The sequence below is a fragment of the Podarcis pityusensis genome (genome assembly GCF_964106645.2).
Source record: "Podarcis pityusensis genome assembly, chromosome: 8".
NCBI lineage: Eukaryota > Metazoa > Chordata > Lepidosauria > Squamata > Lacertidae > Podarcis > Podarcis pityusensis.
Genome location: NC_138033.1, coordinates 63051820 through 63073779, shown reverse-complemented (window position 1 = coordinate 63073779; position 21960 = coordinate 63051820). Strand labels below are relative to the sequence as shown.

At 45.3% G+C, this 21960-nt stretch overlaps 1 protein-coding gene across 5 annotated transcripts in view; it reads right to left on the bottom strand.

Moving 5' to 3' along the window:
- The window catches only part of AJAP1 (adherens junctions associated protein 1), a 122461-nt gene that overhangs the window by 63753 nt on the left and 36748 nt on the right, over window positions 1-21960 (bottom strand). For all 5 annotated transcript variants that reach the window (XM_081017190.1, XM_081017192.1, XM_081017194.1 and 2 more), the window contains exon 2: window positions 6682-7418. In XM_081017190.1, the coding sequence (XP_080873316.1) occupies window positions 6682-7418 (737 nt within the window). The remainder of the gene's footprint in view (window positions 1-6681; window positions 7419-21960) is intronic.

Below are 21960 nucleotides of genomic sequence, written 5' to 3'. Positions count from 1 at the left end.
TCACCTCATCTTCTTTGAGGAAGGGTTTTGAAAGCCCTTAAAAGTTGGTTTCTGAGCATTGCTGGGGACCACTTTGCCAGCGCTTTTGATTCAGAGTAATTCCACCCACCCCTCGGTGAAGAGGGTGCAATTTCATTCCGGCTTGAGCTTCCTGTACACTATCCATCCCATCCCCACTACTAAAAATGTATGGTTCAGCTTAATTCCATTCCATCTCACTTGCATTTTATTGTAGGCTTATTTCCAAATGAAATGGCAATGAAAGAAAATGCATTTAAATTGCACACATTTTACAGATGCATAAGAACCCTTCTGGATCAGGCCAGTGGCCCATCTTGACCAGCATCCTCTTCTCATAGTAAACCAGCAACTCATGCAGAGACACAAGAGGCAGCCTTGTCTAAGGGATGAGCCCACCCTACCAGTTGAAGAAGACACAATTTTATTATTTCATTTACTTATGGCATTTATAGACCAGCTTTTTTTCTCCAGTGAGTTCAAGGTTGCATGCACGGTTCTCCTCCCTCTCCATTCAATCCCTCACAACAACCCTGTGAGGTACGTTAGGCTGAGACGCAGCAACTGTGAATCCAGTTCACCCAGTGGAGCTTCATTGCCAAGTCGGGAGATTTGAACTCTGGTCTCCCAGGTTGCAGACCGACACCCTTGCTGCTATATTGCACTGGCTTACAATTTACTGCCCACAACAGAGGCTGAGTGTAAGGAAGTTTGCCCAGAACCCTGATTCAGCCAGGGACACAGTGGAAAGCTTCCTCTCTACATTATTGCTTTGGGTTTCCAAGAGTGTCCAATTGTGTGCTTCTATGAGGCATCGGCCTTCTTTTATGGCACACAAGTGCGCTGTAACACGATATAATGTCTAACAAGATGTAACATTGTGTACTGAAGCCAAGATTATATACATCATGTATTATTGATCAAGAGGAACTCTTGTAAAGTTTTATAAAAAGAAAGTTGTTATTGGGTTTTTGAAAAGAAAAAAGAAAAGAGGGAGGGGGGTAAAAACCTTGCAATTTTTCTCAAAGTCAGGGATAATGCCTAGCAACACTCTCCCCTCCAGGGGAAGATCCTGAAATACATGCCCTTTCCTGTTCATTCCCCACAACAGAGCGATGCTCTCTCAGTATCAGCGTGTGGGGGCGGAACTTGCTCCACTTCAAACACATGTCGAACTCTGTTGCCAATAGCAACGGAGCTCCAGAAAGCCTGCTTCACATCCTCGGAAGTGGAGGCACCTCCCGGAGGGTGTCGGGGCAGGAGCAACGACTGAATCAGTAAGTGATCGGAATTGGTAGCAAGGTGTCTGTAGGAAGGGTGAACGGGCACACGTTCCCTCCATCCCTCCTCACCTAATCTCCAGGTTTCAGCTACAAATAGCATAAGAGGCGGGGGCCTCCCAGTCTGCAACCCCCTGCCTTTTTGTAGCAAACCACTCTAAGCAAGCTGATTATCCTGTAAGGTCCAGGTAGTGAATGAGATAGAAATTAGTTTATAATTTAATGCAAAGCTACCTAATTTGCATTTTCTGAGCCACCATATGAACAAAAAAAAATATATGAACCCCCTACAGCAGTGAGTTCCATAATTTAACTCTGCACAGCACCCTTCAAAATTCACACTTCTTCATATCTGCAATTATTATTACCATAGCTGTCAACTTTTCCCTTTTCTTGCAAGGAATCCTATTCGGAATAAAGGAATTTCCCTTTAAAAAGGGGAAACATTGACAGCTTTGATTATTACCCACCTGTCACCAGCAGGTCACAGGGTGGGATACGACAATTTAAAACTGAGAATTGAAAACATTTGAAGCATATTACATTCACAAAGACAGGGCGGGTCCTCGAAACACACATATCAGGTGCCAAAGGAAAGAGTTAGGGTTAGGAGTTAGCTCCCGCTTCTGCACAGTCCTCCTCCTCAAAAAGTATATATAGCAATCTGTAGTGCGCACCGAAATGGTGTATATTACGGAATATTAATCTGCAGGAATGGATTCTATAATGCAAAATGAACACATCAGGAGAAAAGCATGTGCAAAATGCATGTGAGTTTTAAGGCAGGATGCAAGAGAGAGAGAGAGAGAGAGAGGTGTAGTGGTTAGAGTACTGGACTAGGACCCAAGACACCCAGCTTCAGTTTTACACTTGGCCATGAAGCTGGGTGACCTTGGGCCAGTCACTGCCTCTCGGCCTAACCTGCCTCACAGGGTTGTTGTGTGGATTAAATGAATAGATGAGAAACATTGAGGCTGAGAAGTGGTGACTGGCTGGCTCAAGATTACTGGGTTATCTTCACAACAGGGATTTGAACCCAGGTCTCCCATTTTTATTCCATCTACACCACACTGGTTCTTCGCTGTTCTTAACTACCCAAACAAACACTGCACAGATATAATCTCATCAAAAGTCCATCCATATAATATTGGAATCAAGCATTACGTGTAGCAGCACCTAACCACCAAAACTCTGTCTTTCTCTCTCTCCCCCTCTCCCGCTATCAGACAGGCTTTGTAGTCTTTCCAGTGCTGATTGAAAGTGTTCCTTTTTCAACCAGGCTCTCAAGTAGAGAGGTATTCAGTTTTTTAAAAAATATATATAAAATATAAAAAACCCCAGTCTGTATGAAATTTGAAATTGTTTTCATCCATGGAATTGCTTTTCCACATGTGGAATTGTTTTAATTGCTTTTATGTATGAAGTGCTTTCGTGTAGGTTTTTATTTCTGCTGTTTTTGTTTCTTAAATCGCATAGGAAGCAATTCATAAATGAAAACCAACCAGTGAATAAAATTCCAAAGATTGATTGCTACCTCCTCCTGCCTGACTCAAGCTGGAACAAGACATTATTCACCTTGGAGCCACAAGGCTGCTATCAGGAGACGCGGCAAGCAAAATGATGTACTTTAGAGTTCCCGAGTCTAGAAATAAATTTAGATAAATTTCAGTTGCATCCTTAACCATGTTGCCATCAGGCATTTAGGATAATAGAATGGTAGAATCACAGAATTGTGGTGCTGGAAGGTTCCCCCAAGGGCAATTTAGTCTGACCCCAAGCAATGCATGAATCACAGCTAAACAAGCCCTGACAGATGGCCATCCAAATCTCTGTTTGCAAACCTCCAGTGAGGGAGAGGCCACCACTTCCTGAAGGAGTCTGTTCCACTGTCGAATGGCTCTCACCATCAGAAAGTTCTTCCTATCATTTGAATCCATTGGTTTGAGTCCTACCCTCCAGAGCAGCAGAAAATAAACTTGCTCCATCTTCCATGTGATGGCGTCAGGGAGTGACAGACTCTGAAGGGTGTGTGGCGCAGGCAGAGGACCAGCAGAGTGACCCCGAAGAAGGGAGCAGTGATTTATGGTCTGTGACATTTTTGCCTGCAAGGCAGGAGTCAGGGGAGGGAGAGTCAGGGCAGACTGAGAGAGAGGAAGGTGTGCCAGGTGTGCCAGAAGAAGAAGAGGCCGTTTAGCCAACAGACAGGTCACTAGACTCCCCACAAAGCTCCCCCACCCAGCATCTCCTAAAACCAGGAGGGGCTTGAAGTGGGAAGGGCAGTGGCACCTTCCATGCAGAAGTCGCAGCTTGTGGGTGGGCAACCTTTCAGGGAAATGTATATAAGCTGGCAAAGGGGAAGGTTTTCCCTGTTGCTGCAACTGCTCCACAGGGCCCAGATTTGTGGACAGCTGCCTAGAAGCATGGGGACACCGGTGGCACTGTGGGTTAAACCACAGAGCCTAGGACTTGCCCATCAGAAGGTCAGTGGTTCGAATCCCCACGACGGGGTGAGCTCCCGTTGCTCGGCCCCTGCTCCTGCCAACCTAGCAGTTCAAAAGCACGTCAAAGTGCAAGTAGATAAATAGGTACCACTCTGGTGGGAAGGTAAACGGCATTTCCGTGCACTGCTCTGGTTCGCCAGAAGCGGCTTAGTCATGCTGGCCACATGACCTGGAAGCTGTACGCTGGCTCCCTTGGCCAATAAAGTGAGATGAGCGCAGCAACCCCAGAGTCAGCCACGACTGGACCTTTACCTTTACCTTTACCTAGAAGCATGTGTGCATGCCTATCCAGAGCATGGAGGAAGCTGCTGTCAGTGTTTCTCTTGCCAATAAAGAGGTAATTAACAAGCATGTGCCTTCCTTATCTGGGACAGGCTGTGACAGACAGCCCTTTGAGTACTTGCAGATGACTATCACATCACCTCTCAGTCTTCTCTCCTCCAAGCTGAGCATACCCAACTCCCTCAGCCGTTCTTCATAGCCGTTCTTGATCAACCCGGTCACCCTCCTCTGAACACCTTCCAACTTATCATAGAATTGTAGAGTTGGAAGGGACCATGCGGACCATCTAGGCCAACCCCCTTGCAATGCAGGATTCTTTGCCCAAGGTGAGGCTCGAACCCACAACCTTGAGATTAAGAGTCTCATGCTCTACCAACTGAGCTATCCCAATATCCTTTGGAATGTGGTCCCCAGAACTGGACATAGCACTCCAGGTTGATAGTGCCACACAATGAGTAGTCAATACAGCAACCTTCTGATATTGTGGTGTACAGCCCCCATTGTCTCTGATGCTTAACTTATGCTGGCTAGGCCTGATGGGAATTGTAGTCTAAATCTGGAGGTGGCTGCACTGGCTAAAGAGCAGATGCAAGACTGCTGCTTTTCCTTTTCGTTTCAGCAGCCCACCAAACACTCCTTTTAATGCCTAGTTCAGTATTCAGGGAAAGGAATAAGTTAATATCTATTTCTCCCTAGAAGATGGGTCCATTAGAGAAATTAATCTGGGTATAGATTATACTGTAAATTCCAACAATTCCTCTCTTTCCCTTTTATTAAAGAGAAGCATCTTTCTGGGCTCTACAAGTCACAACCAACATTCTCTGCGATTTAATTTACTTCATGTGTGGCAAAGGGCCTTCCAGTCTAAACTTCTGTAATAGCAAACATAATTTGCAATAAATGGAAAGTCCACTTCCAGCTGCTGAGCGAATGGAATCGGTGCGTTGCGCTATGAGGAATGAGCATGGCGCTTAGATTCGATTACAGGGCTCCCACGTGTGGATTTACTGAGCTTACGGACAAACCCCCTTTAAACCCCCAGTGAGTACCACACATAAAAATGAAGGATCAGAGGGAAGGAGGGAGTTCCAGTTTGCTCAGTGGCTGAACATTTTCCTTGAAACTCATTTCATTCCATTTTCAACTGTAATCCTTTTGTTCGTTTGTTTCTTTACTAGAAAACTACTCCCAAGAAGGGGTCCATGATAGAAGTTTATAAAAGTATGCATGCATGGCATGGAAAAAGTGGAAGGAGAAAGGGGTGGGGTTTCCCCCCTTCTCTCATAAGACATTAGAACTCATGGACATCCAGTGAAACTAAATGTTGAAAGAGCCAAGGCAGACAAAAGTAAACTCTTCTTCACACAACACATCGTTAAACTATGGAACTCCCTGCCACAGGACGCAGTGGTGGCTACCAACTTGGATGGCTTAAAAAGGGGATTAGACAAATCCATGGAGGAAAGGACCATCAGTGGCTACTAACCTTGATGGCAATACTCTGCCTCCACCGTCAGAGGCAGTAATGCTTCTGAATACCAGTTTCTGGAAGCCACAGGATGGGGAGAGTGATCTTATGCTCGAATCCTGCTTGCAGGCTTCCCATCATAGGTATCTGAGTGGCCACTGTGTACTAGATGGGCCATTGTTCTGATTCAGCATGCTCTTATTGTTCTTTTATGTCCAGGTCATTAGAGGGCTCAAGGGAAAGACTGCATCTTTTTGCCACTTGAAACAAAAGGCTAGAGAGTTGCCTCCTTCGCCTCAGGTGCAAAAGCTGACCAGACTGGGAGCTGAATCTTCCTTCAACACTGCCAACATGACGGTATCCTCCACCACACTGGAAGTCAACAAGGAAGTTTAGAGGGAGCAGGGATTGGCCAACTGGTACATAGACACCTTTCTTCCACCATCTCTCCGCCACTGCCCCCTGCACCCCACCCCCCAGTATCTGCCATCTGAGGCAACTGCCTAATGATAGGACAGTCCTGAGTAACTTACCAGCATGCAACTGTGTTCAAGAAAATTATTTTGGCATTAAGGAAATCACACTGTGGGTTTTCTATAATGGGTTACAAAATGGCAGAGGGGTGATGAGGATCAGGTGGGCTACACAGATGGGCTAAGCAGTTAATTCTGTCCCATTTCGGTCTCAGTACTAACAACAAGAAATTGAGTCTTTGGTGTCATTGGCCCAGTATGGTGTAATGCTCAGCGAACAGAGGATTCAGAAAGCTCCTTCTGTGCCAACTTTTAAATACTTGCTGAAAACCTTTCTATTCTTTCAGGCTGCATACAGGCAATTGATAATACAGCTTTCCACAATCGTTTCCTAATTCCAGATTTTAACTTTTTTTATATGGCTTTTATTGCATGGTTTTATATAAAATTGTTGTGAACTACTCTGATATCACGTTCTATGAATTAGTGGTGCGTGTGTGTTGCATTTCTGTTACATAGTATGCCCCTTCACCCAATCACAATAGACACCCAGTCTGTTTGTTTGTTTTCCCGCTTGGGTCAACAACTGGAAATGAAATGCAACATTTGCACACGTGCAAGCAAATACATACAGATCTAAAAGCAATCTATAAATATACCTGAAGTGTCTCCTGGGATCTTGGGCGGAGGGGCACCAACCTCTTTTCTGTTCCCATCAGAAGTGGCAGGTGGTATCATTGTGCTAATCACACCAGGGTTGTTCTTGGGTGTGCCAATCCCAGGGCCAGGTCCTTCTGGCTGAACCGTTGTGGAAGCTGCAGTTGTGGTGGTGATCGTGGTGGTGGTGGTGGTGGAGATGGTGGTGGTCTTGTGTCGCAAAACAGAGATGGTGGTGGCACTGCCATAAATTCCCGAGAAGCTCTCCAGGGTTTCCAAAGGGCTTGTGGACCCCCAGACAATCACCTCGGTCTCTGGAGTGGGCTTGCCAATCGCCCGGAGGTACCTTTTCCTCCTCCTCAAGTAAGTCTGGTATGCTGTACTCCCGTCTGCCAGAGAAGGGTCTGATCTGGCGGGCACAAAGTGCTCGGGGTGCCCATTTTCCCAGAGGAGGTCCGTGGCTTTGTGTAGACGTTTGGAATGATACGTACTGGCCAGCTGTCCGTTAGACCGTTCCAAATAGGGGAAAGCATGGTTCCCCGGAAGCCCATAACTCCTGGCCTGCTGCCCAGATCTAAGACTCCACAAAGGACTATGCCAGAATCCATGTCGGTCACGGTGACCCGGTCTTTGCAAGGGCCTATGACCGTGGCCCAAAGATTCACAAGAGGTGAAATCCATGGCAAGTCGGAACATGGCTATTAAAATCCAAGCATGGCTTCGTACAGGATAACCTGACCTGCAAATAGACACAGAGCTGTGTTAGAAAGAAGCAAACAAACAGAAAAGTCAACAGAGTTCATTCAAGGGGAGTGTTGCAGGATGACACACTGAAACTCTCCAGACTGTTGCTCATGGATCTGGCAGTTCTGCTTGTCTCTGAAACCTTATCTCACATGAGTGGCTAACAAATCAGAGAGTGGGCTAGCTCTGAAATTTCTTCCCTGGCACACAAACCTTTGGGTGGTGAAGATTTGTTGGATTTCAACACAGGTTGCCCTTTAAATGTGACATTTTACATGGTTGAGTCAGCAAGAGTGGAGTCCAAGCAGGACTGGACCATACTGTTATCCCAAATGTGCAAATTGGCTCAACGTTTTGGGTTAATGAGCACTTTTGTTTCCAGAGCTGGAACACCTCCTCAGACACCTTAAAGGTCTCCCTACCCACATTTGCCAAAATGTTTTCCCAAAATATATCTAGTTGATGCCCACGATATTGAACAGATGACATTTCTTCATATATATATATATATATATATATATATATATATATATACACACAGAGAGAGAGAGAAAGAGAGGTACCTTGGGTTACAAACGCTTCAGATTACAAACACTTCGGGTTACAAACTCCACTAACCCGTAAGTAGTACCTAAGGTTAAGAACTTTACCTCAGGATGAGAACAGAAATCATGCAGCAGCAGTGCAGCAGCAGCAGGAGGCCCCATTAGCTAAAGTGGTACCTCAGGTTAAGAACGGTTTCGGGTTAAGAACAGACCTCTGGAACGAATTAAGTTTGTAACCTGAGGTACCACTATATATATATATATATATATATATATATATATATATATGACTGTCATCAGGCTGTGCCATAATCCTGGATTTGCATGAAGTCAGAGGGCAGCCTCTTGATTAGAGCAGTGATGGAGGTACACAGAGTAGCTGTGATGGGATATGGGGGAGTGCCTGAAGGGGTTGTGAGGGGATTTGAGATTTGGGTGTAAAGAGAGAGGTGGGGGTTGGCAAGGAGGTTGGTGGGTTGGTGGCAGGTAGGCAAGGTTGGCAAGCACTATGAGAAGGGGTGGTAGCCCCTAATGAATTCCATATTTGCTATTTGACAGTTGACACGCAGTAGCATTGATGGATGACATACACAAGTATTTTGCAGTTTTCAAATGCCATATTCAAAACTGGATATTTGGGCAAAATCTGAATATCGGTTCCCATTACCCTGGAAGCCACAGGAGTTGACAGTGCTCTTTGTCCTCAGGCCCTGCTTGTAGACTTCCCACAGGCATCTGGTTGGCCACTGTGAGAACAGGATACTGGACTAGATGGTCCTCCTTTGGCCTAATCCAGCAAAGGCTCTTCTTTTCTTCTGAAAAACACTGGACTATGGGAAGGGAAGGCAGGGAAAGTCACTTTGCCATCGCCACCCACAACCAGCCTTGCTTTGTGGGCCCACAGCATTTACTGCTGAGAGATATACTGCCCTTCAATGCAGAGGTTCGATTTACATCTAATAGCCATCAATCCCTTCCATTGTTCCTCTCAGCAATAACCAGGTTGACTCACTGCCCAGGATTGCAATTTAGCAGCCCTGAGATAAGCCCTTGTATTTTTCCTTCCATCCAGCACATCCAGTAGGCTATAAAACTTACTTTTTTAATGAAATGAAATAGAGATGGAAGAGAGAAGAGAGAGAATGGCTGCATTATGTCTTGCTGACTGGGCATGATGCACAATCAGATCTGGCATGATCACGCAAACTATTCAGAATGGCTCTGGGACCTCAAGGGCCTGACACAGCTCTGTGAGACTGCAAAATCCCATCCTGGAAACTCGGCCAGTCTTGGCCACATCTGCTGGGCAGTGAAAGGTCAACAAGATCCAACTAGTCTCTCTGCAGAAGTATGAACATGAGAATGCAAGAAGAACCAACCCATCCACTCCAGCATCCTATTCTCCCAGTGGCCAACCAGATGCCCCAATGGGAAGACCAGAAGCAGGATGTGAGCACAACTGCATTTCTCCCAGCTGTGATTCTCATGCTAGGTGTCTTTAGGAAAGGGACTGAACCTAAAACTGCCAGGATCATAATACTATTACAGTGATACCTCGGGTTACAGACGCTGTAGGTTACAGGCGCTTCACGTTACAGACTCCGCTAACCCAGAAATAGTACCTCGGGTTAAGAACTTTGCTTCAAGATGAGAACAGAAATTGTGCTAGGGTAGCGGGAGGCCCCAGTAGCTAAAGTGGTACTTCCAGTTAAGAACAGTTTCAGGTTAAGAACGAACCTCCAGAACGAATTAAGTTCTTAACCCGAGGTACCACTGTATACAATTCTATGGTGCAGCCACAGTTGGTAGGTTGTGTGCAGTTCTTGTTGGCTTACCTCAAAAAAGGATATTACAGTGGTACCTCGGGTTACAAACACCTTGGGTTACAAACACTTAGGGTTACAGACTCCGCTAACCTGGAAGTAGTACCTTGAGTTAAAAACTTTACCTCAGGATGAGAACAGAAATCACGCGCTGGCGGCATGGCGGCAGCTGGAAACCCGATTAGCTAAAGTGGTACCTCAGGTTAAGAACACTTTCAGGTTAAGAACGGACCTCCAGAAGAAATTAAGTTCATAACCAGAGGTACCACTGTATAGCGTTGGAAAAGGTTCAGAAAAAGGCAACCCAAAATCATCAAGTGGGTGGAGTGAATCCCCTATGAGGAAAAGTTCAGGACTTTTTAGTTTAGAGAAAAGGTGTGTAAGAGGTCACATGATAGAGGTTTATAAAATGATACATGGCATCAAGAAAGTGGATAAATATTTTTTTCCTATTTTCTCCCTCTGTCATAACATTGGAACTTGTGGACATCCTGTGCAACTTAATGTTGGGAGATTCAGGACATGTCAGGCATCAGAGGACCCAACCCCCCACAGTAGGTTGCAAGGAATGGATAAGACAAGGAAATTTCTTACCAGTGCTTTTTATTCAGTATTCACAGAGAGACGCTTAGAAATGCAGCCTCTTGCAGTAATGGTGTTGCTCCGAGTGAAACCCCACCCCCTCTGTCTCTCCCACTTCCTCATGAGTCATCACTACCAGTGCTAGAAAGGGCCTTTTGCCTTTGAGCTCTTTGCTCTCCTACTTTCAAGGCCCGCCGTGTTCTGGGAGAGGAGGGGGGTCTGGAATGCTTTCTAAAGACACTGAGTCAATCAACTGTCTCCCCCCTGGTGCTGCTTCTTCCTCCTTTCCCATTATTTCCCAGTCCCCCCCCCCTCAACTGCCTCTCAGCTGTAACCTCCCTCAAACCCCATTGTAATTCTGAACTGTCTCCTTCTTCTCAGGAAGGGTCAGACTGGGGAGGCGGTCTCCACCATTCCTCCTCTGCCCAGTCCCTGACAAGACAGATAAAAAGAAAAAGAAGAAAAAGAAAGTATTTCTTCACATGACACATAGTTTGTGGGAATGTTCAAGGATGCAGGAGAGGATATATTGTCTGATTATATCCTTTTCCAACTTGTGTTAACAAGTTCTACAATTTAGCAGAGTAGCATTCCCCCTTTTTAAACTTGCAGCAGATGCGTTTGCTCAGGCTTGCTAAAGCCTCTATAACAACTGTTCTGTTATTTTTCCGTTATTCCTTCGTAAAAGATAAGACACGACACAGTCTTCTACAAATGTATAAAAAAAGGTTTACTCACACATTCTGTTCACAATCGGATCCCAGAAGGCAGACTTAGCTTAGAAAAGTAACATATACTTGGAAACTATTCCATAAGAAAACAGTCACTTTGTCCTCTCTTGGCTGGAAGCAGATGTTGCTTCTCCGATGCTTGTGGAGAAAGAGAGAGGTAGCTGCCCTGCCCTGTGCTTTTGTTGTTACCTGCACAGGTGAGGCCACACCCACCTCTAGTCACATGCAGAGGAAGTCTGTCCCAGCCCAGAAGGAAACAGGAAGTTTACCTGATGGCTGGACAAACATTCCTCCCCATGTGTAAACATGTTCACTCTAGGAATATTGTACTTGACTGCTCTTGTGTTTCACATCCCACATAGTTAAGCTAGGGAACTCAATCCCCCAGGAGGCAGTGGTGGCCACCAACTTGCATGGATTTAAAAGAGGCTTGGAGAAATTCATGGAGGAGAAGTCTATCAATGGCTACCAGTTACAGTGGATATGCTCTTTATTCAGAGTTACAGGCAGTGATGCTTCTGAATACCAGCTGTTGGAAATGAGTTATATACCAGCTGTGGGGAAGGGAGAAAAACGTTCCTTTATCCACTTTCCCTATGTCTTGCATAGTTTTATTAACTTCTATCATGTTGCCCCCAAAAGAGCACTTTGCTGGGGCACCCACCCAACATTCACCCAGTCCTGCAACTGAACCCTATTTGGTTCAGTGGTGGCAGGGAGCACTTCAAGGTGATAACAATCTCAAGCCAGAAATTCTGGCACACTCTGCAGAGGAGGGAACTATTGGCTCTTCAGCACCACCACTGATGATAGCCAATGGGCAGTATTGCAGCTACTGTCCTTACGTGTGCTAGGAAGAATGCTTCTTTTTTTAGAGGCGGAGATGGTTCATTTGGTTAAAAGGCATTGATAGAGGTGTCAGGGGTTGCTTTGGAACTCCCCCACACACACACATCTCCAAATGGGCTCAATGAGTCCCCTCACTGCCTTTGCCACCCCTTTTATGGTGTCTGGGAAACAATAATTGAAAGACAAAAGAGGGAATCAGTCTCCTCTGCTGCGGATCTGCAAGGAAAAACCCAGGCATTGCTGCGGGTAAGTCGAGTGCAAGTTTCCAGAGAGAGCATTAAAGCAAGGCTCTTCCTTAATAAAAATGCCCAGCCTTGCTGTCATTTATAATGGCCCGTCAGACTCAGACTTGAGCCCCGGCTAACACTGTTAATGTGATTTGAAATTTCTCCTTGCAGGAGAGGAAGACAGCCAGGGCACAGGGTTACCTGACAGGGCATCCATCTCCAGGCTCACAATCACCACAGCCCCAAGTATATAACTTCATTCTCTCAACCCTCATGGTGTTTTAACCTCTGTGTCTGCAGACTGGGCAGTCTGTATCCTGTCCACACTACGTAAGCAATTCCTTTTACAACTGAGCAGCAACTTACATTTTGGTCTGGGTTTATGGGGTAGCTGGGGAGGCTCTAAGACTTTGTTCAGTCCACAGTTTTACATGGAACAACCCCAATCACACATCCTGGACTAATACACACATCGGAATGCAGAGATCCCTTCTATTTATTGCACTCCTCCAAATTTTGAAATACAGCTTTCAGCTCAAACAAGGGACCAAAATGCCTATAAAAATGCACATTTCGCATTAAAATGCATGCTTGTAAATGAAATTCATAATAACTATGTTTAGTCTAGGTTTCCCCTCCTATATACAATCTTGTACGCCATTTTGCCTAACGCAGTATGCAAAATGTTTTTACAAAGCAACTTCTTCTACGCTGCTCTTTGGTATGTTATTTTCCCCAACAGATGCATTTTTAGGCAAACTTTACCCTAGTATGTGCATTTTTGTACCCATTACTTGGCTGAAGAACCACATTGCAAAATTCAGAGGAGTGTGAATTTTTGAAGGATGTCTGCATTTCAGCTCATGCACTGTGTTAGTTAAGTGTAAATTAGGTAGGTTTATCTTTAAAGGTGAACTGAATCAAATTTATTCCCCATCCCTAATTTAAAGGCAAAATATGACCTTTTTAAAAAAGTGATTTGTTATTTTTTTGCTGCGGTTTGCTTGTTTAATAATAATAATATATTTATACCCCGCTCATCTGGCTGTGCTTCCCCAGCCACTCTTGGCAGCTCCCAACAGAATATTAATAATAAAAAAGTGACAACATCTAACATTAAAAACAAGGGTATTCACCAATTGATGCTGAAAGAGGATGGAATGAATATATGAATAAAAGCAAGCGAAACTGACGCGGAAACAGAATAACCTGATCCATCCACCACCCCCTACATGTACTTTATCCTGCCTCTGCTATAGTGAGCAAATCTGAGGGGGGAAATCGCAGACGATTTGGAATGGGGAAACTGTGTGTGTGGGAGGGTCCAGCTGTCTCCCCTGATGGTTGCAGCAGTGACTGCCCTTGTCGAAATCAGCTCCCACTCAAAATATGCTTTTAGCTCTTTTTAGAAACTGTAGGGGATGATCCAGTCCTGCAACCTTTGATGTCAGGTAACGTTTGGTCCTAATTAAGAGGCCTCAGCTAAGGTCAATCACCAGGTGCTGGAGTTCCAGGAACGGGAAGAGTAGTGGGTGCGGTCAGTCTGTGTGGACAATGGTAGGGCTAGACACAGGTTCATAGTGACAAAAATAGGAGAGGAGAGGACAACTCTCCAGAGCAGCAATCCAGAGCAAAGGAGTAGGCACTTAGACAATGTCGTCACTAGGGCTGTGCCGCAGATCCAGCTGAATCCCAGATCCTGAACCAAATTGGGTCGACTCAGGATTCAGCCAGTTTGCACCAGGTCAGGTCAGGTCCATGCAAGAACCAAGGCTGTCAAAAGAGTGGGGAGGTCTGGCAGAGAGGAGAGGAGAACAGAGAAAAGGAAGGAAGCCTACATACATTTCTTTTCCCCATGACCCTGAATGCATGTTTAATGGGAGTTTGCAAACCCTTATCCAAAATTAGCAGGTAGCATTGGGCTGTTTTCATTCATGCTCATCTTCATCCCACATACAAACATTGCAGATCATATCCAGTGCTAATCCTTCTCCGTGTAAACCCTTTGGAATTAATGGGCATGACTAGCCTCGGGCCATTCATTTCCATGGGTCTACTCTGAGCACAACTAACAGTCAATGCAACCCTATCAATGTGACTGCACGGCTGCATTAAAATTCTTGTCGAGAAGCTTTTGCTGGTGCATGGGCAAAGCACCACAGACAAGGAATCTTGATGTAGTTATGCATGCAGTCGAATAGCAATGCAAGAGCAATTCATTGGTGCGATTGATAGTGTAGAAGGTAAAGAATGCACTGCAGGCTGCAGGAGTGGTTTTTTGTAAGGGAGGGGGCAAATTGCCCTAAAGAGTGCCCTCCTATGGGCTCACCTCTTCCTCATTCCTGACCCTTCACTCACTCTTTCCTACATATGCCCTGCCTGCTTGCTCAGAGGCAAGGAAGGAGCTGATCTGCTTCCTTACTCCAGTCCTGGCTCATTTGCATATACAACAGAGGCAGCAAGGAGGTCCAGCAGTGGGGCCAGAGGAGAGGAGGAGTTGGTCTCATTAATGGTGGGTACAATGACCAGTGCCCATCAATGTTGAACCCTTGATGCCAGACCTGGAGAATGACAGAAATGTGCAAACCACCCACCCACAATGTTCAATACAAAATCCAGACATTTAAACAACAGAGACCCAAACCAATGGATTCAAATGGCAAGAAAGGAGATTCTGACTAAATATCGGGAAGAACTTTCTGAGGGTAAAAGCTGTTTGACAGTGGAATGGACTACTTCAGAAGGTGGCGGACTCTCATTCATTGGAAGTTTGTAAGCAGAGTTTGGAGGGCCACTGTCAGTTGTGATTCCTGCATTGCAGAGGGTTGGACTAGATGATCCTTTGGGCTTCCTTCCAAGCCTACAATTCTACGATTCTATGTTTCTTTGAAGGCATCAGAGAGTGCCAAATGCATCTGTTTTCAAAAACAAATTCCAAGGAGAAATTTGAGTGAGGAAAATTCCGGAAGCCTCTGCCTTGCTCTGATGCTTCCCTCGTAAGTGCATGAACTAAGGCTCACTCTCTATTTGTGAGGGTCCGTTGGATATCGGTGGCCATCTCAGTCAAGGGGAAAGGACATCCTTTCCTTGAGGTGGCTGGCGAAATCAGCTCATTGGGAACTAAAGATTTCCTATCGCTGTCTCCAAATAGTTTAGTGGTGTGTTGCCTAGACAACCAGAAAACTCCCACACATAGCTATTTTATTCGGGAAGACATCCTGTCAACACACACCATCTTTCTCTCTCTTGTGTGTTCACACACACACACACACACACACACACGGGTTTGTGTGTCACATGAGATCCTCTGCAACAGATAACTGTGGGGGCTTCAATCCTTCCCAACTCAAATTCTGCCTTACCAGGAAATAGGGAGGCTTTGGGCAATTTGCTTGGCTAGGTCCATCCTTGAGATTCATTCTCCCCTGCCTGACAAGGGGACCATAAACTGTGATGTTAACGGAGATGAGTGAGCAACCTTGATATGGTGTTTTGAAGAAGGAAACTCATTTCTACTTCATGTCAGTAGAATTGCTTTGGACAACCTGGAAAGGCTATAATAAGCTGGCCACTGGCCATACCTTATCATGGGTGATGGTCTAGAGTAAGGATGGAAGGGTGTGCTTCTCCTCAAACTGGAAAGGATCTACCATTTGTGAGAGTTCCAAGTAAACCCTTGCAAGGCCCATCCAGAAGAAAAGCATGATGGGTCAGGCCAATGGCCCATCTAGTCCAGCATCCTGTGTCCAATTCTAGGTGCCATAATTTAAGAAGGATGTTGGCAAGCTGGAACGTGTGCAGAGGAGGGTGACCAAGATGGTCAAGGTTCTGGAAACCAACCATGAGGAATGGTTGGGTATGTTTAGCCTAAAAAAGAGGAGACTAAGAACATATATGACAGCCATCTTCAAATACCTGAATGGCTTTCACATGGGAGGAAACTTGTTTTCTCCTGCTATGGATGGTAGGGCCCAAACCAGTGGTTTCAAATTACAAGAAACACTAAACATCAGGAGGAACTTTCCGATGTGAAGAGCTGTTCAGCAGTGGAATGTTCTCCCTTGTAGGTGGTGGAGTCTCATTCGCTGGATGTTTTTAAGCAGAAGTTGAAGGGCCATCTGTCATGGAGGCTTTAGTGAGATTCCTGCATTGCTGGAGGTTGAACTAGATGACTAGAGATTCCAGCTCTACAGTTCTATGATTCTATACTTTCTTTTACCTATCCTTAATCTCCAAACGTTCAGCTTCATTGTATCACCCTTAGTTCTAGCGTGATAAGAGAGAGAGAAAAGCTTTTCAAAGCCCAATTTCTCCATCCCAGGCATCATTTTACATTTACTCCGTCATGTCACCTCTTTCTCACCTTTTTTTGTAAACTAAAAAGTCCTGAAAGTTGCAACTTTCCCCCATAGGGGATTTCTTCAATCCCCTTGATCATTTTGGGTTGTACCTTTTCTGAACCTTTTCCAACTCTACAACATCCTTTTTTTGAAGCAAGGCAACAAGAACTGCACACAGCATTCCAAATGTGTAGCATTATAGAATTGTATAATGCTATTATGATATTGGCAGACTTATTTTCAATTCCTTTCCTAATGATCCCTAGCATGGAATTTGCCCTTTACACAGTTGCCGCACGCTGGGTTCGCATCTCCACGGAGCTATCCACTATGTCCCCAGGGTCTCATATATACAAAGAGTGGACTCAGTTTTCCAGCTAGGAATAATGGGAGTTGCAGTCCAGCAACATCTGGAGGGTGCAGGTCCACCACCCACAATATACAGTCAGCAGTTTGAAAGGCGCAAGACACATAAAGCAATGAACAGGAACAGCAATTTTTAAAAATCCTCATCAGCCAAATGCTTTTCTTTCTTTATTGCTGATGCTTTCTTCTGTTAAGTGAGCATTAATCTCCCTTGCTTCATTTCATCCTTACATGAACCTAGGAAACGAGGTGGGGCCAAAAGAGGCAAGTCTACCATCACTGTGAGTTCTGCCTGCTATAACCCATCCATTCCAAGTCCCCAGTAGGGGGCAATAATTGCTGCAATCAAGTCATAAGGACTAGAAACTTTAAAAGGAAAAATTGAAGCTGAACTGTATTACATGATGAATTCCAGATGAATGCTAGCGATAGACAAATATGTCAATTTTTTCCCCTCATCCCCACCCCCTAGTCTTTCAGCTTGCCCCATTTCCACTTCAGTTTATATTACGACCCCAGCTTGCCATCTAGCCACAGACTTAATATTCTCCCCCTACTTAACATTATGTATTTTTAGAAGAACAGCCTAATTGAATATAAAGGAATATTTATTTAAAAGAAAAGAAAAAGAAAGAATATGATGTGTGTGTGTGTGTGTGTGTGTGTGTGTGTGTGTGTTAAGCCATGCTAAAAGAACTCAGCCCTCCTCTCTTCTGCATTTCTAGCATCTTGTACGATGGAGAGAGGGAGAGAGAGAGAGAAAAGATTTTCACCCTTGGCTGCTAAACAAGAAAATAGGTATTTTCCATGTAACAAATTAGGATGGGCAATCAGGCAAACTTATTTGGGCAAAAGAGCTTTCTGGCAATTGCTGTAATCAGCAGGATTCAGGCGGGCTTATTATGAGGTTAGCTTTACTTAGAGTGCTTTGCATTTTTCTCGTTTGAAAATGAACATGGTCCCTCCTTTTAGAAGAGGGAGGACACCCCCCCCAAAAAAAGGAGAGCACACAGAGAGAGGCATCCCCATCACCCATTTTTAAAAGACTCAATTGTTCTCTCTGTTTCGTCTTTCTGATCCCAGCTCAAGGATGCTTTGAGTGGAGCTGTTGTGTCAGAAATGGATCTCCCTGCCATTAAGTCGTTGTTTTTTCTCTTCAAGAGTGGCTTTAGAGGCTCATCAAAAAGTTTGCCTGAACCAAAACAATTTATTTCATTTTGTGCTCAGATTTGTCTACATCAAAGAAAACATACAGAGATTCCCCCCTCTCCCCAAACAGAAATAGTTAGCAGCTTATGGGCGGTATTTTGCTTCTTGCCAACATTTAGGCTCCTTTTCCTTCCTCCTGTGTCTTTATTGTCCTTGCCTTCATATTCCTTCTTTGCTCTTCATGCTATTGGCTGTGGTGAATGGTGAGATTTTGGCTGGTGATGTTTCTATGCTTCATTTGGCATGATGACATTATGGCTGTTTGTCGCTGGCAAAGCGTTGCCATCCAGATGTAGTTGAACTACAGCTCTCATTGTTGACCATTGAACTACAGCTCTCATTTGACCATTGGCCATGCTGGCTGGGGTCAGTAGGAGTTGTGGCCCAGTAACATCTGGAAGGGAACACATCAGCTACTCCTGGCCAACACTATCCGGCAGCATGCCCCTGAGTGTTAGAGAGGAGGGCTTCCTAGTCCTACCTGGAGATGTTTGGGGTGGTTCATGAAGGTTCCAAAAAGGGCCAACAAAATTATCAAGGAGATGGAGCAACTCCCCTATGAAGAAAGGTTGTGGCATTGGGGACTTTAGAGAAAAGGCAAGTAAGAGGCAGTAGGATAGGAGTTTATAAAATGACACCTGGCATAGAGAAAGTGGATAGAAAAAAAGCTTTTCTCCCTCTTTCCTAACAGTAGAACAAGGGGACATCCAATGAAGCTGAATGTTGGAAGATTCAGGACGGATAAAACAAAGTCCTTCTTTGTGCAGTGCATAGTTAGACAGTGGAACTCACTGCCACAGGAGGCAGTAATAGCTTCCATCTTGGATGGCTTTGAAAGAGATTGGAGAAATTCATGGAGGATAAGACTGTCAATGGCTACCAGCCATGATGACTATGTTCTACCTCCGTGGAGGCAACAATGCTTGTGAATACCAGTTGGAGACCACAGCGGGGAGAGATTCTTCTTGTGCTCAAATTCTGCTTGCAGTTGGCCACTGTGAGAACAGGATGCTGGACTAGGTGGGTCATTGGCCTGATCCAGCAAGCTCCTCTTACTTCCTTGTGGAATCTAGGCCTTCTACATGCAAACTATTTCTTAAACACCACAATTGCAAAGTGTTCCACACCCTTCCACTGTATGCCTCAGTGAAAGGATTTGTGGAGGGGCAAAAGATGCCCTCTCTGGCTTCAGCTAAACATTTATTATTATTTTTTAAATGTTCTCAATAAACGCTTTGTCTGTGTGAAACATTGGTTGACACTGTCCTTATTAAAACAGCCAGACACACAGTTCTAACAGTACAATTCTGCTGTGCATTAGCTGGGCACCCAGGCATAGCAGACTGAAGTGTCTGCTGTTCCCTGGTGCTGACCCCAGCACTCCAGCCCTGAGAGCTTCTGGACCTCAACATCCTGAAGGAAGGCTGCCAAAACCACAAGGTTTTAAAGAAAGCAGGGGAAAGCAGCACAGTGTCTCCTGAATCTTGTGCTCTCAAGGTTTTTCTAGTTGCTGAGATTTATGCTTTGCTGACCCAGGGCAGAGGGTCAAAGCGGTTGGATACTGCCTTGGCTGAGCCAGGGAGAACAGCTTTCTTCCCCCCTGCCTTCCTTCCAGAAAGGCTGCCATTCTGGTGACATGCCTGGATTTTAATTCATTCAGCAATGCACTTCAAACACTGCAAAAGCCCACGAACCCAGAAAGACTGGGAAGTGTTCCATTTCATTTCAGTCAGTCCAGGCGCCGGCTTCACAGCCAAACACACAGCGAGGAAGCAGGCAGCTTGTCAGTCAGTCTAGGCAGATCTATGTGTGTCAAGGTGGATCTGGCTCACACCCACAGGCAGGGAGCTAAATTCCACCATGTGGTTGTCCTTGCAAGTACACAGCCCCCGCCGAGAAAAGGTTTATGGAAGTCCAAGCTGCAATCAGTCTTTCTGATTCCAAATTCTGCGGGGGGCAAAGATGAGGGCTACCTCGGCTGGATCATTTCAAGGGGCTCATGTGTGTCCACATTCCACTCTGCTGCTCCAGAGGGTAGGAGCCAAAACAATGGGTTCAAATGACAAGAAGGGGGATTCCAGGTAAACTTTAGGAAGACCTTTCTGATGGTCTGATGGCAGAACAGATGCCCTTGGAAGGTGGTGGACTCTCTGTCATTGGAAGTTTTTCAACAGAGATCAGATGGCCATCTGTCAGGTATTTTTGAGCTGCAATTCCTACATTGCAGGGGGTTGGACTAGATGACCCTTGAGGTCCCTTCTGACTCTACAATTCTATCACTCTTTGCTTCTATTAAACAGCAAACTCGGTTCCCAACAGCTTATCCTTATACACCCAAAAGAAGCATGCTGAATGCCGAAGGTTTGCGAAACTAAAAATACAGTATGTTTAGAGGTGGGTAACTGAAAGGGGTTAACCTTCCACAAAGCAACCCAATGAAGACTGAGCATGCTCATTGGGGATGGAATGCTGACTAAATGTGGAATGACAGTGGGCATGGCTGGCTGGGTCCCTGAAGAGAATCATTGTAAACTGCAAAACTGTGTTGAAGGTTCCCACGTGTTTATGCATCTTATACACATTCAGATGCTGTGGTTTGGGGAGGGTGCAGGATAAATTGGGTGAACTAAAAAACAAAAACAAAACAGGAACAATAAACTCAGCTGAAAAATTCTGTTCGGCTGGGTCAGGGAGGAGATGATGTAATCAAGAAGACAGAGTGCATATGGTCAGCAGCAGGATGGAAATGAGGACAGCGGGGGGCAGGTCTTACTGGGGATCCTGCAATCTGCCTTAAATCTGAACACAGGCATCCGTAGGAATGCAGATGAAAATGCAAAAGTTGGGTCCGAGCATAGGATCAAGTATATACAGAGGCAGAGGCAGTCACACTGGGAGCAGTGGGAAAGGGTGTGTGGCTTTAGTGGGATCAGGAGACAAGGCTAAATTATCATCAAATGTTGGCAGATGTGCCTGTCACCTCCCAAATAGGGGTGCTTGATACACCAGGGCTCTCCTCATTTTCTTACTATATAGGCAAAGCTTCTGAACGCTTGGTGAAATGTAATGGATGGGGACCAAGTGATGCACAAAAATGTGACAGAATCGCTATGATTCAGTGGGTCAAGTTTTGGCATGCAGCTGGGGAGAGATAGGTTCAGATTTCTCCTTAACCATGAAACTCCCTCAAAACGGAGCCTTGGGTAGGCCACTTGCCATAAGCCCAGCTTAGCTTGTTCCACATAGTGGCATCAAAAAAAAAAAAAAAGCAAAGGCAATTCAACTGAACAGACCACACAAATCCTGGCAGAGAGTCATCAGAATGAATGTGGGGTACCTGATTTGTCACCAAAAAGCCTCCCACAGGGATAAGTGGGTCAATGGGTTAGCAGAAACCCTTGTAGGCAATTAAGTTTTGTGGGTCGACGTGCAAGGCTGCCAACCTGTTTACGACAACAGCATCAGAAGCATCTCATATAAATTTTGCTAGGAAAAAAATTATTAAAGAAAAGTCATTAAGGAACTCTTCTATTTTCTTTTCCCATCATTTTCCTTTCTCCCTCCTCCTCCTACCTTCCATTTAATCTGCAAGGCTCACTGGCCCGCAGTTGATAGGTTTGAATGTGGGGAGTTAACAGACGGTGAAATAGCTTCATCTCCAGTGCCGCTGAAAGTGGGGAGAGAGGGAGAGAGCTGGCCTTCACTTCATTCTCAGGTGAGGGGAGTCAAGGTGAGGAGAGGGAGCATGCAGGGCCAGTAGCCACCTGGCCTCAGGTTAAGGATGGGGTATTAAGAGGACCGTCAGCTTACTGGGACCTGACAAAGCATTTTTGTTGTAGTTTCTAAAAGGCACCCTGCTCCACAT